This window comes from Gossypium hirsutum, chromosome A02, assembly GCF_007990345.1.
Source record: "Gossypium hirsutum isolate 1008001.06 chromosome A02, Gossypium_hirsutum_v2.1, whole genome shotgun sequence".
Taxonomy (NCBI): Eukaryota; Viridiplantae; Streptophyta; class Magnoliopsida; order Malvales; family Malvaceae; genus Gossypium; species Gossypium hirsutum.
Genome location: NC_053425.1, coordinates 57,239,240 through 57,258,205, shown reverse-complemented (window position 1 = coordinate 57,258,205; position 18,966 = coordinate 57,239,240). Strand labels below are relative to the sequence as shown.

Sequence of the window (18,966 nt, the reverse complement as noted above, 5' to 3'; positions counted from 1 at the left end):
TAAAATAGGTAGTAAATATGTGAAATAAAGAAAAATATGGTCTGCTAAAAGTAGGAATATGAATCAGCTAGGCTTGGGTAACAAAGAAAATGCATGCATTTTGTTTTACGAGCCTAACGACCAATTTGTAAATAAGTGAAAAGGTAAGGGTAATGTAACAGCCCGATTTATGGCCTAGTCGGAATAGTGGTCTCGGGACCACAAATCTAAAGTTTTAGGAATTATTTTATTATTATTTTAGAGTCATATTATGTTTATATTAGTACATGAAAAATTCGGTAAGTTAATTTTGCCATTTGTGAGCCCAATTGCGAAAAAGGACTAAATTGCATAAAGTGTAAATGCCTAAATTGATAGCTAAAGGTGTTATTTTGTTAGAGAACCAAAATTGGGGGTCTTTAATGGAAAAATAGACCCTTAATTGATAGTATAGACGTCCATGAGACATAGGGGAGACAATTTTCAAAATTAGGTGGAAATTTGGTAGCTATTTTGACCAAAAAGAAATAAAATAGAAAAAGTCGTCAATATCTTTTCTTCTCATCTCTTTCCACCGAAAATATCATCCATGAAAGTGGGTTTGAAAGCTTAAATTTTTCAGCAACTTGAAGCACTTGCAAGTAAGTGATTTTGATAGTTTCTCTTAAGGATTTTTATACTTTTGGACTCCTTGAAGCATAAGCTTTCAAATGAGGGGTCTATTTTGTAAAATGATTAAGAGTTTAGGGTTTTTACATTAATGGATTTGTAGTGTTTTCTGAGTTTTTATGGAAGAAATTGAGTCTTGGTTGTCTTATAAATAACTTTTGTGAAAGGTGTTAGCATGAAAACACCTAAAGGGACTATTTTGCATAAGTTGCAAAATAAGTGATAAGTGTGTGAAATAGAGAGAAATTGGAGTTTCTATAAGAGTAAAAAAAGAGTTCATCTAAGCTTAAGAGGCAAAGAAATTTGATAAAAATCAATTTTCGAGCATAGGGGTAAAATGATCATTTTGCCAAAGTCTAGGGGCAAAATGATCATTTTATCGAAAATGTAAATTTTCAATTGCCTAATTGTAATTAGTGATTAAATGAGTTTATTTTGCTAATATCGATCAAGAATTGTCAAATCCGAACCAAGACTAGGGGAAACCCAAGCAAATCGACTAAACCGACTAGTCGTGTACGTTTTGTCATTTGAGGTAAGTTGTATATAAATAATACAAATGCATTGTTAATGTATGTACTAAATTATACTTGAAACTAACATAGCACAAATTGCTTGATTTTGGAATTGAGAAGGCATGATGATAATAGAGATAGTAGAGTTCCCGTTTGAACCTAGGAAATAAATCGGATATTCATGCCATGACATATGGGTTATTGTGGGCTAGTGTAAGACATGTCTGGGACATACATCGGACGCATTATGAGAGCCATTGTAAGACTATGTTTGGGACATGCATCGGCCTCGGGACATAAGCCAGTGTAAGACATGTCTGGGACATGCATCGGCTACGAAATGTGTCACTGTAAGACCATGTCTGGGACATGCCGTTGGCACGGATATGTGAGAGCTAATGTAAGACCATGTCTGGAACATGGCATCGGCTTCGGTGGTGATAACCAGTGTAGGACCATGTCTAGGACATGGCATCGACAACTTGCCCATGTTTGAGGCTTATGGAATATCCGATAGTGTTCCGAATGGTTCAACGATGAGAGTAGTGATTTTACCTTAATGAAGAAAAATATAACCGTGTTGTAAGTGGTACAGGTACCTAATTGGTACGTATGAGATATAAACTCTATATACATGATTTGTGGGTTGTATGGACGACAATGAGTAAGTTATACTTATGCCTACCTTAGTATCATGAGCATGGTGATTGTTGATGCATTGTTGTTGTATATTACTTATATGCAACTTACTAAGCTTTAATGCTTACTCCCTTTCCTTTTCATTTCCTTTCAGTGCTGCCTAATTAGCTCCAAGATTGCCGGAAGTCAGAGATATCGATCACACTATCAGTTGAAGAATCGGTATAGTTGGATTTATATCTTTGAATATGGTATGTATAGGCCTTAGACTTTATCATTTTGTGTCTTTGAGAATTAGCCAATCGCAATGACTCGGGTTTGGGACCCTTCATTTTGTATTAAGCCTTGAATGGTGGCTAACACTCATTTTGATTTATAAAAGAGGTATTGTCTTGGTATTGGTTGGTATTTGCATGGAACTAGGTATATAAGGGTGGAAATGAGGCTTGGTAAATAGCCTTATATTGTCCACACGGGTAAACACACGGGCGTGTGTCTAGGCCGTGTGTAACACACAGTCTGCCCCATGGGCATGTAGTTCGGTCGTGTGTCCCCTGCACGTAAAAAATTCAAGTCAGTATGTATGGTATAAAACAAATGGGCAGAGACACGACCATGTGTCTCAGCCGTGTGGAGGACATGGCCTAGTACACGGGCATGTGCCATGGCCATGTTACATTTTAGTGATGCTGAGTTAGAAACAAAATGTCCAAGTTTTTTCACACGGGCGTGTCATGGCCGTGTGAAGGACACGGGCCATTGACACGGGCCATTGACACGGGCGTGTATCCGGCCGTGTGAAAACCTCTATAGGTGTGAATTAGAATTTAATTCTACATGGGTATTGGACATGAGAGTATCCGTAGGTTCATAGGCCGTGTGAGCCACACGGGCCATCAGCACGACCATGTTAAAATGGTTACACGGGCGTGTTACCCTTTCACACGGGCGTGTGACCTGTTCAAGGACGAAATTTTCATAGTTGGTTTAGGGACTCGAATGGTCCCGATTAGTTTTTGATGATCGATTTAGGACTCGTAGACCCATAATAAGAAGTCTAAAGTAGATATAGAAAAAGTTTTAAAATTTGACTGAATCTCAGTAACTTGAGATTGTCCGTAAATATGAGATCAAGTGAGGTAATGCCTTATACTCCACTCGGCCTGGGTTACGGGTATGGGGTGTTACAGGTAAAAAGGTAATTTTACTAAAATATGTGTTATGGGTCGATTTTAACAATGTGTGTGATAAACAAGTTAAATTTGGCATTATATATTAAGAAAAACGTGATTTGGGTCTTGATCGGGGGAAAATAAGGTTTACGAAGAATAGGCTCATTTTCATCATTTTGTACTGAGGTAAGTTCATATACAAATAATGTGATGTTATGTTATATTTTTGATGCTTGAGTATTATGTGAATTTAAATTCTTTAATGCTATTATGAGTTATGCTTTGATTGCTCCAGGAGTAAGTGATTGGTATTATGGATATTGAGATCGACATTACGAGTAAGGTTGACAGAGATGTGATATCGAAGGATCCCGTTTGAACTTTAGGAATAGTTTAAGATACAAGTAACATGTCACTAGAACCATGTGATTTATGAGCTCATGAGATATGTGATATATGTTTATGTGGTTCCGGGTGCTAGTCTTGTACGTCCTACCGGTGGCTGGGTAGTCCGGCATGTGTTGTGATACCTGACAGCTTATGTAAGCAGCCCGTATAGCTACGTCATGATCAACAGCTTGTGTGAGTAGACCCATAAATAGCTCGAGAATGAGCTTTTATGTGTTATGTGATATGAGGTAGCTTTAGCTACATATGTGGCAATTATGTACGAGCTTTCTGTGTATCCAATAGAATTTCGAGTGTTCAACAGGTAAATTATCGAGTAACTTGACAGAAGACCCAAGGGGTAAGTCAATGAGAAGAATGAGTAAGAGATTATGTTATGAGTTGATACAGGTATGTATACCGAACTCATAAGTAATGCCTTGGTATGTGATGAACTTATGACAAGATTGGTTATGTGATGAGTAAGTTTAAGTGATTTGATGAAATACAAATTTACGTTCATTATGTTAAATGTATGTTAAATACTTGTTTAGATTGCATATTTTTTGCATATAAACTTACTAAGCTTTAATGCTTACCCCATTTCCTTCCCATCTTTTATAGTGTCGCCAAGTTAGCTTGGGGATCGAAGGACATCGGAAACTCGATCATACTATCAATTGGACATTTGGGTATAGTTAGTCTCAACATTTTGAGTACGACATGTATAGGGGAATTGGTCATTTTTTTATGTTTCTTATTGATTAGCCAAATGTATTGGCTCATGATGGTATTATGATTCATTTTGTATAAGGTCATGAGATGTGGCTTATATTTGCTTCTCGGGTTGTAACCCTAATTAGCTATGCATGCATTCAATGTGTTTATGTTTTGTGATGTGGTTGATGGTTGCTTGTTGAAAATGGACGTGATAAATGGCACAAATGCTTAATGAATGAATTGAGACTAATAGGAATGACCATAGCTATGGTATAATTTAGTAGATTTAAGGTATGTTTATAAGGTTGAATAAATATGAAATTGGTGTGGAATGCCGTATGAAAGCATGATGGTTTGAGCATGTGATATGTTGACATTACAAAGTCATGAATAAATCATGATTGTGAATATTTGAGTGACTAAATAGACTATGTTGCATGCCATCAAGTGAGATTATGTATGTGAGTGTTTAAGGGTGGCAAATGGCTTGGAAATTAGCCTAGAATTTATCCACATGGGTAGACACACGTGTATATGTCTAGGCTGTGTGTGACACACGGTCTGCCCTCATGGGGGTGTAGTCCGCCCGTGTGTCCCCTGCACTTTAGTTTTGCAAAATAGAATGCCTAGTAGTAAAAACACGGGCGTGTGTCTTGGCCGTGTGAGGGACACGACTTGGAGACATGGGCGTATGCCCAGGCCGTGTGAAGTCCGCACCATTTTATGAAAAATTATGAATTTTTTAATCAACCACACGGTTTAGCCACACGGGCGTGTGACACGGCCGTGTGACTATATTTTGGTGCTGACGTCATAAATAGAGAGTTACACGGCCTGAAGACACGGGCGTGTCTCGGGCACACGGACGTGTCTCCTATCTTCACACAAGCGTGTGCCCTGTTTCATGAAAATTTTTCTAAGTTTTCCCAAAGTTTTTTAAAGTTCTTGGTTTAGTCCCAAACTACCCCCGATGTATGTTTTAGGCCTCGTAGACCCATATAAAGGACAATTTGCATGTGTATGAATGAATTTGATTTGAATGAAATTTGCAGTTAAAACCTCATGAGAGGAATTATCCTACTCACGATTTGGAATTGGCTGCAGTGGTGTTTTCTTTGAAAATTTGGCGACATTATTTGTATGGTGAAAAGTGCCGGGTATATACCGACCATAAAAGTCTTAAGTACTTGATGTCACAAAAAGACTTGAATTTAAGACAGCGAAGATGGTTGGAATTATTGAAAGATTACGAGCTTGTTATTGATTATCATCCGGGAAAAGCGAATGTGGTTGCTGATGCTTTGAGCAGAAAGTTGTTGTTTGCTTTGAGAGTTATGAACACTCAGTTGAAAGTGTCAGATGATGGTTCGATTCTAGCAGAGTTAAGAGCAATACCGATGTTTTTATAAGAGATTTTTGAAGCTCAGAAAAATGATCAAGATTTGCTAGCCAAGAGAAAACAGTGTGAAGTTGATACGGGATCAGATTTCAGAATCGGTTCTGATGGTTGTTTGATGTTTAAAAATCAGATTTCTGCATCGAAAAATGATGAGTTGATTCAAAAGATTTTGCATGAAGCACATAATAGTTGTTTAGCGGTTCATCCGAGCAGTACGAAGATGTATAATGACTTGAAGAAAATGTACTAGTGGAGTGGAATATACTTAAATTTAAGTATGGCATGTATAGCAATATACTTATTTTGTGTAAATGATCTTATGATATGGTGACAGAATGGTTGAGAAAATATTTGATAATGATAAATTATGAAAATGGTAAGTTTAGATTATGTTTGATGTTAAGGAAAATTATTAAGATACTTAGTGCATAAAAACTCATAAGAGGGATGAAATTTGCCATAAACAGAATACTGCAGCAACACTGACGCGAGTTTGAAAATTTACTAAAAATCATAGAAATTGAATTTGGTGATGGACTACATATCAAATTGAAGCTTATTATGTCTAGTGTCACATGAAACAAATGAAACAGGTAAAGGAATTATATGTTAGAAGATATTTGAATTTTAGTGAAACAGGTTCATAGCAGTTTCTGAATCCCCTGTTCCTACTTTAGAAATTCACCATAAATTGTAAAGATATAATTATGTGGTGTATTTTATATACTCAGAATCCTTATTGAGTCTAGTTTTAGTAGAAACAAACCTCATAGTCATATGAATTGTTTACAGATAGAAATGTGGTTCGTAGTAAACAGAGGTTAGACCAGTCAAGTCCTGAAATAGGGGTAACTTTAACTAATAAACTGTACTAATTGGCCAAACCAAAAATTTTATAAAAAAATTAGTAGATAGGTATATAAGTCTAGATTCGGGGAAAATTTACGGATCTTGATTTCTAGTTTCCTAACTCGAGATATGATTTTTCTTGTGACTGTGACGCAAGTAGCTTAAAAGCTGTGAATGTAGAAACAAATAATCCAAAGTTCTAAAAATGTTAAATTAAGCTTAGTAACACCTCATACTCGACTCCGGCGACGGTCTCGGGCGTGGGGGCGTTACAATTTCGACCCGTCAGCTTCCCACAACCACTTATTGGTCGAAACATTTCACCGGTGTAGCACCGCTCGTAAAGTAATATCCCATCCAAAGACAATTTTAGATGGCTCAATTACTGTGTCAAGGGGATAGAAACTTTCACCATGTCCAAGCTTGCCACAAATAAAGAAAAATAGGCTAAGTTTCTCATACTGGAATCCGGCATAGATGACTCGATCATTACCGATAAGAATTTTCTTTTTTCTTTTCAACGGTTTTGACACTTCCAAACGAACTTGAATATGCATGAAAGTTTGAAAACCTAATGACGGAAATGACATATCATAGTCAATAAACTGTCCTAAACAATTTCCAAATTGTTTGGCCTTAGGAACCGTCATCAAGCCTGGGGGAAGATCATGAACTTGGACCTAGAATTCTTCTAGGTTTAACGGGACTATCAAAAGATTCTCTCTCACCTAGTTCTTGTGAAGTAAGAGTAAATAATTGTTAAAAAACCATGGAGTACCCATAAGTACTCTTTGAATGTTAACCTTATGAAAGAATTGAAAAATGAATCGTTTCGCTTCCAAATCTGAAATACAGATTCCCTTAGCAGGATGCCAAAGATCTGCCAAAGTATTCCGTAAAGAAGGAGCATGAACAACACTGTGACACCCTTTACTCGTATCTGATGCCAGAACAAAGTACGAGGCGCTACCCATCTCAACACATGCAAACATACATTTCCTATTTATAAAATTTCGCTCCAACTTAAAAATTTTCACAGTACCTTAATGTCCCTACTATGGGCCTACGAGGCCCCAAACACACTTTGGGATTGATTCGGGACTAATCTGTCCACTCTAGAAAATTTTGTAAAATTTCAAACAGACAGGGGCACACGCTCGTGTGTCTTCTTAACATGGTCATGTTGAAGGCCTGTGTGGCTTACACGGCCTGAACATATCGGGACGCGTTCGTGTTCCTAGCCCGTGCAAATTTATTTCTCAATTCGAACCTACAGAGGTTTTCACACGGCCTGGCACATGCCTGTGTCCATGACCTGTGTCCCCCACACGGCATGACACACTCTTGTCTCAGTCCGTATACAAAAATCTTGACATTCTGTTTCTAACGTCAACAACCCTTTAAGGGCACACGGCCATGGTACATACCCGTTTACTAGGCCGTGTCTTCCACACGGTTGAGACACACGGCCATATCTTTGCCCGTGTGGTTGCTACTGGGTATTCTGTTTTGGCAAATTTAGGTGTAGGGGACACACGGCATGACTACACGCCCATGGGTAAACTGTGTGTCACACACGGTCTAGACACACGCATGTATGTCTACTCATGTGGACAAAAACAAGGCTATCTACCAAGCCCTTTTTGCCACCCTTACTTGCACCAACCTACACAATATCAAACATAACCAATCCAAGCATAAACATACATAACCAAAACAGCCACAACCATGAGAATTTTCATCAAATGCATTTAATAATAATCAATATCAACCAACATTTATGGCCTATACAAGATGAATATCACATCCATATAAGCCAACACATGTGGCTAAATTAACATAACACTAAACAAAAAGACCAAGTCCTTATACATGCCACACTCAAATCATTTAAACTAGCTATACCAAAAGCTTTAGGTCATAGTGTGATCGATGCCTCCGACGTCCCTTGATTCTCGATGCTAGCTTCGCGACACTATATGAAAATGAAAAAGTGAGGGAGTAAGCATAAAGCTTAGTAAGTTGCATGTAAATAAGTATCAACATCAACCATGCATATTTAAACACATAGTATATTATAAATCAACCCAACATTCTTAAGTGAACAAATGTAGATATCTCTACATACTTATATATAACAAGTGTAAGCCAAAGATTACAAAATCATCCCAAAATCATTTTCATAGATAGAACTTACTCATGTTATTCTTACCATTAAGGCAACATAACAAGACTCACATCTCATGAGTTTCAAATAAGAACCTGTACCACTCAGAACATAATTATATCATTCCATATCTTTATGATAAGCTTTAAAATAACCCGTGAACCCATTTGGAATACTAAAGGATATCCAATAAGCCTCATACAAGAGGGTAAACTGCCGATGCCATGTCCTAGACATTGTCTTACACTAGCTCACATGTCAAGGCCGATGCCATGTCCCAAACATGGTCTTACACTAGCTCTCGTCTCGATGCCGATGCCATGTTCTAGACATGGTTTTACACTGGCTCTCATAATGTGGTCGATGTCATGTTCCAAACATGGTCTTACACTGGCTCTCATAATGTGGCTAATGCCATGTTCCAAACATGGTCTTACACTGGCTCTCATAATGTGGCTGATGCCATGTTCCAAACATGGTCTTACACTGGCTCTCATAATGTGGCGGATGCCATGTCCCAGACATGGTCTTACACTAGCACACATATCACCCAAATGTAATGGCATGGATATCCAGTCTATTCCTAGGTTCAACCGGGAATTTACCACATTAAATTTCATCATGCTTTATTCATACGCATATTCAACATTATTATGCAAAATCAATCATTCAACACATAATAATGATAAAGTTGTTTTACTTACGTATAACTTGCTTCGGTATACAAAAGGTGGGCGACAAGCCGATTTTTAATCCACTAGCTTGGCTTTCCCTCGGTCTAGGTCTGAATTTCGTATTTCTTAATCTATAATGATAAATCTTACTAGTTTAATCATTACATTAATCAAGACATTTTATAAACCACATTTTTTTGCAAAATGACCAATTTACTCCTAGACTTTCACAAAATTACAATTTTATCTCTAGGCTCATAAATCGATTTCCATCAAATTTTCTCACTAACCAAGCCTAGCCGAATTCTTTGTAAACTAGAAGTAGCCCACAATTCCAATTATTTTACACATTTACCACATAATTTATAACTTATGCAAAATGGTCCTTAGTTAGGATTTTCATGAAAACTACTTCACAAAAGTTGTTTATTTAACAACCATAACTCATTTTCTTCTATAAAATTTCAGCAACCAACATGAGTACTCTCATGGAAAAACCCTAAAATCTCAAACATTTTGCAAAATAGTCCCCCCATTAGTTAGCTTATGCTATAAAGGTCCCAAAAATATAAAAATCATCAAGAAAGACCATCAAAATCACTTACTTGCAAGAGTAAAGAGTGACTGAAATTTTGAAGCTCCAAAACCCCTAAAATGGCTAATACTTTCGGTGGTGAAGGGAAGAAATGAAAAAGATGATAGCTAGTCTTTAGGTTTATTATTTTTTTATCAATTTGTCACTTAACATTTGACCATCCCTTGAATTAAGGCTCCATGTCCAGCCACTAATATTTTATTGGTCTATTTACTCAGTAAGGACCTTTACTTTAATGTTCCATAACTATTTGACACTTTTAGCTAGTAGAATAAAACTTTATCAGTTTATGCGATTTAGTCCTTTTTCGCAATTAAGCAAGCAATCGCTAAAATTAGTTCACCAAAATTTTCATGCACTCATATAATCATGCTATACAACGTAAAATAATATTAAAAATAATTTCTTCAACCTAAGATTAGTGGTTTTGAAACCACTGTTTCGACTAGGCCCAAAATCGGGCTGTTACAAATGCTATCAGTCAAACAGCATCCCACCAGACAAAGAGAATAGTTTTGATCAATAGTCCCTGCATCCTCATGAAATGCCTCCTCTTCCTCATTAGTCAAATATAACTTACCCAAATCCTCCTTCATAGCAAAGAAGAAAACCAGCAACAGAGAGCACCAAACCAACAAAAACCCTAAACAAAACTAAAAAACCAGTCGAAAACCAATAAACCCGTGTCAATAGACAGACGAATCCCTCATGTCAAAAGACAGAATTTTTTTTATTACTAAATAAATTTATATTATTTTTTACTTAAACATTAATTTAATAAAACATTTCAAATAATAACTTAAAAATTAAACTACATTACCGTCCACTATTACCAATTATGGCTAAGTTGCCATATTAAACCATCTATTTTTAAATTATACAAATGGGGACTTAAATATTAATAATAATTGACTTTCGTACTTTTTACAAATTAGTCATTTTTAATTAATTAACTATCTAAACATTAAAATTTCTTAACCAAATTTTAATACGACCTTAATAACACTCCGTAAATATTTTATTAAATATTTACGGCTCGATTTATAGAAAACGAGGTCCCAATATCACATTTTCTAAAAACACTTGACTTTAGGGTCATACCACTTGAACTTAATTAGTCATTCAAATAACATAATTTGCTAATTCAAAATTTATTTTAATACTATATTTGCCTTGTAAATATTAAATAATAATATTTATAAACTCGCTTGTCAGATTTGTGGCCCCGAAACTACTATTTTTGTCACCACTGAAAAATGAGCTATTACAAATACTAGACATAAGCAGACTTTATATAATTCGCCCATTGGTGAAATACCAAACTTACACAGATCTTATGGCAGACTAAGTTCCTTTGGCCCATACATTACGCCCATGCATTCATGCAGACAACCTTCTTCGTGTTGGGCAAAAACCCTAGTTTGTGTTCAGAGTTCATATCATTCATACATTTCTTCTCCTATTATATCATTCATGCATATCTTTTCCTTTGTAATGCTTTGCCAATCTGGTTTGCAATTACACTTGCCCTACAAGAGGTTACATAACCATTCTCATGTATCACGATCTACTAGTTCAATGCTCATATTATTGAAGGCAAAACCATGATTTCATTTCCTTTTTGTTTAGACCATATGGTTCCTTTTAGAGTATACGGATATCAACTCAACGCGAAGCAAAACCCTTATAACGTTTATACAAATATGCTAGACTAGACTTTTCATAATAAGCATTCGTTACTTTGGTGCAAACACATTACCTTCGTAGAATATATAAACTTACCTTATACTAGACATGAACAAAAGCATAACACATTCACAGAGTATGAAGGAATTCACCAGAAAAGTTGCAGAAAAGATTAGACAACAAGACCCTTGCCCTTATCTGGGGAGCTTTCAGGAGTTTCTTGAGCTATAAAATAAAGAGTTATCATATCAGATCATTTTACTAGAAACTAAACATGTCTAACAAGAGTGTTAACAGGAAACATAGAATTTGAAAGTTTAATCATTGTTTCCCTTAAACTAACCCTAAAGCATAAATAGGGCCGTGTAAATAACCATGAAAATAACTTGAGTTTCATTGGTATTTACCAGGTACCAACATTGATCGAGTTTGCTGAATATAACGAACTTGATCCTTCAGGAACGTCTTAGCTCTCAAGTTTTTCAGGAAAATACAGAGAAATTTTTTGGAGAGAAAAAAAAATTAAGTTTCCTAAAGAAAGCACAAAACTTGGCCAAGAAGCCAATGTTGGCTAAGAAGCCAATGTTGGCTTTATACAGGTGCACATGAAAGGAAAACTTAGTGGGCAAGTTTATCCTCCCACCACTCTTCCTTTGGTACCCGTGATTAATAACATTCTCTTTCATCTTAAATGCATGTCCTTTCAATTTCAGAAACCTTATCCCATTTTAACTAGTACTCTTTAGGCCATCTAAATGGTTCTAAATAAAATAAAAATAAAACCGACTATTCTTTTAAACTAAAAGCTTATCACTTAAGGAATAAACATTAACGTCTATCAGCTGGGGTGGCGTATACCCTGTAAGGGAGTCTACTAGACTCCTAAGCTGACTTTAATAAAGATTTTTCCCAAAGGTGTATTCTATAGTCTTCGAGCACTTAGTCATATCTAGTACAATATTCACTCAGAACCTATTCTATAAGTCTTACTTCTAATAACAGTACTCGAATATTGTGGCTTTACCAAGTGGGATGTTACAAGTCATAAATGGATAGATTTCAAGTTGTATGCGTCATGGTATATTGAAAATGTAATGCTTTACTATTTTGAATTATTAAAGTACCATTGAGCCTATTGCTCAGTGTACGATTTGTCTCCTCCGTGCACATGTTGAGGTGATTCTTGTAGCCTTGAGACTTGAAGTCAACATTCAGACCTTCATTTTTTATCAACTAAGTTTGTAACTTATCTCACTTTGGTCAAATGGCATGTGCCTAGGTTTTTCTAGTTCAAATGTTCCAATAGTCATTGTGAAAGTTAGTATTGTAAATAGTTGAAATAGTTGAAAAATATACATAAAAAGGATGTTGATGCTTTGGCATATTGTTGTTAACATGTTGGATTATGGTAAACGATCAATTGTAGCTTTAAAGGCATTCGTGTTTGTGAAATATGCTTGTGGAGCAATGTATGCAATTGGATTTTGAATAAAACAGGGGATCACGTCGTGACATAGGTCCTTCAACATCATGACGAGGGCTGGACAGAGAGTCACGTTGCGACAACTGACTCTCAACATCGATATGAGTTAAGACAATATGTGGTGTCGCGACAACAACTCAAGATTTTGAAATTCTTACAATTTATTCCTATTTTGACTTTAGGTTAGCAAATGAGCTTTCGTAAGCTCATATAAGACCCAAAAATGAATATGTATCATTTTATACACTTGTTTAGTTACATATGAATGTTTAGCAATTTGAAACTGAATGTAAATTGATCGTAGTTGCTCTAGAAATGAATGTGGCACCTTGTAACTCGGACTCGATGATCGAGCTTGGTATCGGGGTGTTACAAGTTAGAAATAAATTGAAGCTATTGGAGCCTTTAATTGCAATAATAAATTCTTCTGCAAGGTTTTAAGTATCAATACCCAAGCCATAAGGGTCTAGTTTCTTTTGTCAAAATGTGACTGTTGGAGCCACGAGTGCTGCACCTCAGCTTGGATGTGTGCGGTACCTCTTCATTTTTGGTGTGGTACTTCTTCATGGAGGGTGCAGTACCTAGGCAATATTGTGTCTTAAAGAACCAGATGGGGTGCGATTCCTTTGAGAAGGGGTACAATATCTCTGCATCCATTTTACTCATAGTTTTTTAGATATCACTCCATTTACAAAAGGGTCTATTACCCCTTAAGTCACTTTGCCTACTAACTCTTGGGTACCACACCTTTTTGGTCAAGGTACCGCACCTAACCTGGTGCATCTTGAAAATATGTATTTGTTTTTTTAAAATTAGCTTGAAAATAATTTCTTAAAAAAATATTTTACCAAATTTAATTTAGATACAATTTCTTATATTAAAACATTAGAAAATCAACCTTAATATAAGAGCTTTACCACATTTTGTTAGGCAAAGTACTTGTGTATTTTCATAAATCATCATGATAGAATTCTAGGTCAAAATCTTGGCTTGTTATACAATGAAGAACACTCATCTTTTCTTTTTTATTTTTTAGACTTTGAGGTGATGGCAATCTATCTAACCTATGTTATGTATGGTTTTAAAAAGATGCTACAATGATTTATTTTGTAAATACTTAAAGTTGCACGAGAAGTTATATTTTTTATTGGTTCATTGTGTTACCAAATGGATTCTTCAAGTTGTTCTTTAAAAGGATATCAAGTGCTTCACATGTGATTTTTATTCTCATTTTAGGGTCTATTTGGACAACACAGAGTATTTAAATGAAAATGTATTTACTACCCTAGTAATTACACTTTTTTGTAATTATAAAGAATTGTAATTCCTTAGACGTGTTTGGCTGACAAAGTATAATTATATCGTAATCCCCTAAATAATGTTTGGTAGTACAAATTTTAATTACACAATAACAAATTATATTTTTAAAAAATATTAATTACTATAAAAAATTATTAGTATGATAAAAATAATTTCTAAACAAGTAATAAAATTAAAATCAAATCATCATATATATTATGTTAGTCTAAAAAAATAATTGATAATACGATTACTAATAAAATAAAAAGAAAAATAAACATCATATGCAATTTTATCTAATTGTCCTAGTGCATATTTGTTGGGTTATTCCCTATTTAATATTTAACATATGCTTCTTATCATCTTTGACCGAGTTCATCATCATCTGCATTTGAATTTGTATCATTAAGATTATTAAGATCTCCTTCTTCATGTACTCCTCGAAGTATGAATCATCCTAATTCCACCTATGATTGAAGTTATGAAATATGCAATATGCTAGTACGATCCAACCTTTTTTTTTATGCTATACTAAGGTGATGTTAATAAGGGAAATATTTTTTTAGAACAATAAATATCTTCTCAGTCACATTTCGAAGCCTTGAATGTCTCAAATTAAAAAGTTCATGAGCTAGCTATAGTGCTTGTGTATGGCACCATTCTCTCAAATGGTATCATACCCTACAATATGGTGTAAGAAACATTTTATATTTGCATAATTAGCATCAACCTTATAATATTTGGGTTCACAATCTAAATAGTTTATAGCTTTAATTATAAAAACTTATATATAGTTAATTTGGAGAAAAAAGTTATGTTGGGTTATATCTTTTCTTTTATAATACATAAATTAAGTAAAAAATAATATAAAATTTATAATATATAACCTATATAAAAAAGGTTTTATAAATTGTCCAATAAATTTTATTAACACTTCTTATAAATAATGTATATTTTTTATCATCACTTTAGAAAGCTATTTTTTTAATAAATAAGTTATGATAAAAATAAAAAACTATAATATTTTTTATGAATAAATATATTATTTTTATAATATATAGCATGGACCCATAAAAAAATATGTTCATAGTTTTTGGCCAGAAAATTTTATGATTAAATATATTATAATACGTTTATAACATGTAAAATATTTTTTATAATAAATTTTTTTGCCATAACTTTAGAATTTTTGTTAGGATTTAAATAATATAATTGTTTTTATAATTTTATAAAATATATAAATTATTTTTATAACATAATTTTTAGGATTTATAATATAAGAAATTTTTTGTCATAACCATCCCAAACACTCATATATGTTTATGTTTATACTATAATTTATATTACTTGTATAAAAATAATGTTTTAAAATTATATTTGGGTGTAATTACCTACTTAATTCTTTAAATTCTCACATCCACTTAGGAATTGAAAAGTGTAATTTGACTGTCGAATTACACCTAATTCGGTGGGACCCATTAATTACAATAGTTATCCAAACATGTCATTTTTATATAATTACAACCAATTACACCCAAATCTCATTATTAGGTGGCTTTTCAAATATTATCTTAATGTGCTTTTTAACTCCATGTCTGGACTTTGGAACTAAATGCTAATAGAAATTTGTTAAGAGGATTTTGACTTCTTGGAGAGAAGTCTGCAAAATGTCATTCGTCAAGAGTTGACAGAAGCCCTCAATAGGTCTAACATTAGGCTCGGGGTGTTTATACTCGATTTTAGCCTTAGTTTTGTCTCCTGACTTTACTAAGAGCCTGAGTGGGTTTGCATAGTAACTTCATTGAGAGCTTGAGAAGTGGTGGGTTCATAGAGCGGGAGTGCCTTTGCGCATAAAGGAAATGTCAACATGGCATTTGTTCTAAGCTTACCCACAAATACCATACAGGGTGCACGTTCAAATCCCATTGAGAGCAAAATGTTGACATTTCGTTAACGGATGAAGGTGGAACTCCTACTTTATGAACTTGCTACCTCCTCAAACTCTTGGTAGAGTCGGGAGAAAAAATCCTAGGATAAATCGAGCATAGGAACTTAGACCTAATACATGACTTGTTGAGGGGGTCCATTATTCTTCGATGGACAACACTTCACATACTTCTTCTCGAGAGGTCAAAATCTCAACAAAATTGAAAGATGATTAAGTTGTTTTTGTGTAGTAAAGCTAAGAATGTCAATGATGTAAGAACTGAACCGGTGGTTGAACTGATCAAATCATTGAATTTTTATTGAAACAATTCAATGGGTTAAACTGCAACTCAAACAATAATTTAATAAAATAAAAATATATAAAAGAATGGTTAATTTTTTGGTTGGGGTGTTCAGTCTTTTACCAAATTAGAACCGTTTGCTCAGTTTCTAGTTATGTAATATTGGTCCAAGTGATGAAGCAATCAATTTTGGATATAATCTGATCACATTACAGTAGAGGGAGATATATAATGGTGTACAGAGTAGAGAGCGTAAGTTTTCAGTTTTCTCTTAAAACAGGAAGTAGATATTGCAGAAGAATTCAGATTGTTCAAGTTAGATTAAAATCTGATTATGCGAAATAGAGCAAAAAAAAAAAACTTAAAACATTCAAAAGATAATAATATAAATTATTAATTCATCAAAATTTATGCATATATAAAAAATTTAACTTATTAATTTAAGTTAAAGAGATTATTATTGCCCAAAGGCCAAATTATCCGAATTGATGGCAGGCAATCTCCTTTGTTTCTCCACCACAATCAAAAGCAAGCTCAGCCCAAGCCAACCCCCCCTCGGAAAAAAAACAAAAAGACTTATCCACAAAACTAAAGGATCAAATTTGACAAGCTTAATATGAATTCACCAAAAATAAAGGCCCATAAATGAAATTTCGGGATGAAGAAATACATAAAGAAGCATTATGCTTCTGAAAAATCCACTCAACCTTTAAGATTTCAAACATGGCTGCAACTTCCTCTTACGTGGCCTGCACAAAATTCTCCATGTTGGGTTGGAGTGGAGGGAAAAGAGACTTGAGAATGAAAAGGGTTCTTTCGGTTTCGGCTCAGCAGCAAGCTGAAGTTGGTGAAACACAAGAAGCTAAAGTGCAGGAAGAGCAAGAAAAGGTTAAGCAACAACAACCTACACAACCAAGGCCAGTGGAAAAACAACTGAATGTAAAGAGCAAAAACATGGGCAAAGATTATGGAGGACAGTGGCTTAGCAGTGTTACGAGGCACGTCAGGATCTATGCTGCCTACATTGATCCTGAAACCTCTGAGTTCGATCAAACTCAGATGGATAAACTCACCCTTATACTTGACCCTACTGATGAGTTTGTTTGGACTCCTGAAACTTGCAATAAAGTTTATTCGTACTTCCAAGAGCTTGTGGATCATTATGAGGTAACCCACTTTTCTTTCTTGATTCTATGATTGAGTTTGGTTAGTGGAAACTATTAAGTCTTGGCTGATATTAGTAAATCAGTCTAGGAACTATCACTATCAAAACTGGGAAATACATAGCTAAAGGATCGCAGAACCAGGAACAGGGATTTCTGAGTTGGGGTTTAGCTGAGTTTCTTGGGGGAGTGAGCTCAATTTTCAATCGTAGTACTTAATTCTTGAACCCGTTTAGCTTTGCATTCATGTCTAGATCAGCCTAATCATTTCAAAAATGAAAATTTCTATCTGACCCCATAATTAAATGTCAGACGGATGATAAACAACTGCCTTTCGATTTGTTTAGCATGCTCAACTTTCTGCTTTAAAGAGAACTAATGCATGATATGCGAACAGGGAGCGCCATTGACAGAGTACACGCTTCGATTGATAGGTTCAGACATAGAGCACTATATCAGGAAGCTACTATATGATGGAGAAATTAAATACAACATGGATGCCAAGGTACTAAACTTCAGCATGGGAAAGCCGCGCATTCTATTCAATAACAACAATGATGGGCAGTTTCAAGATGGATAAATGATAACGATTCTCACAAAAAGGGCATAGACAGACGAGGGCCATATATTAAGTTTCATAATGTTGTATCAAGTGCAGAATCTATGGTCATCGGAACTTACCTATTTGGCAGAGAAACCTGATGTTTACATTCACTAATAGTAAAAAATATTCACAGGTGAGGCCTTATGCATGTGTGCCCATTGCTACACTAGATTTGCTTTATAATACAGGGATATTGATGTTAATTTAAATAAAATCTCAACTCATCCAAAAGCATTCATATACTACTTGTACAGGTTGAAATGCACCTTCTTGAGCAGCATCTGACAAACAAACACAACTATTATCCGTGTCTGATGCATATTTGGATATGAGTATGGAGATATAATCTTGCAAAGACTCCTCAAATACATGAAAATCTCAGAAAAAGTTTGAACATATCCTTCTTAGACATATCTGATACCTAGGACCAAGTACTACAGATTTAGAGGCATTGCTAAAAAGGGAAATAGTTATAAACACCTGTTTATGCAATTTGCATCAAGCAACCATGTGTGTATTAATAATGACACGAAAATCTATGCAAATATTTATGATTTCTGAACGAGAAAAGAGTTATTAATAATGCTATGGACATGTATGTTCAAGTTAATAAGTGTTTTATACACTTATTATTATTATTATTGTGTGCTTATAGCTAGGTGATTCCGGTTTATCTAAGAACATAAAATTTTAATCTTGATTCAAAACAACTTTAAAGTACATTGGATAAAATTGAAG

General features: G+C 34.7%; 1 protein-coding gene across 1 annotated transcript; it reads left to right on the top strand.

Annotated features, from left to right (window-relative positions):
• The first annotated feature begins 16,973 nt into the window (after positions 1-16,973).
• Positions 16,974-18,372, top strand: LOC107939553 (NAD(P)H-quinone oxidoreductase subunit M, chloroplastic). Its single transcript, XM_016872899.2, has 2 exons — positions 16,974-17,628; positions 18,022-18,372. Exons 1-2 carry the CDS (start codon positions 17,185-17,187, stop codon positions 18,202-18,204), a joined length of 627 nt encoding a protein of 208 aa, XP_016728388.1. The 5' UTR covers positions 16,974-17,184; the 3' UTR covers positions 18,205-18,372.
• Positions 18,373-18,966: the final 594 nt, after the last annotated feature.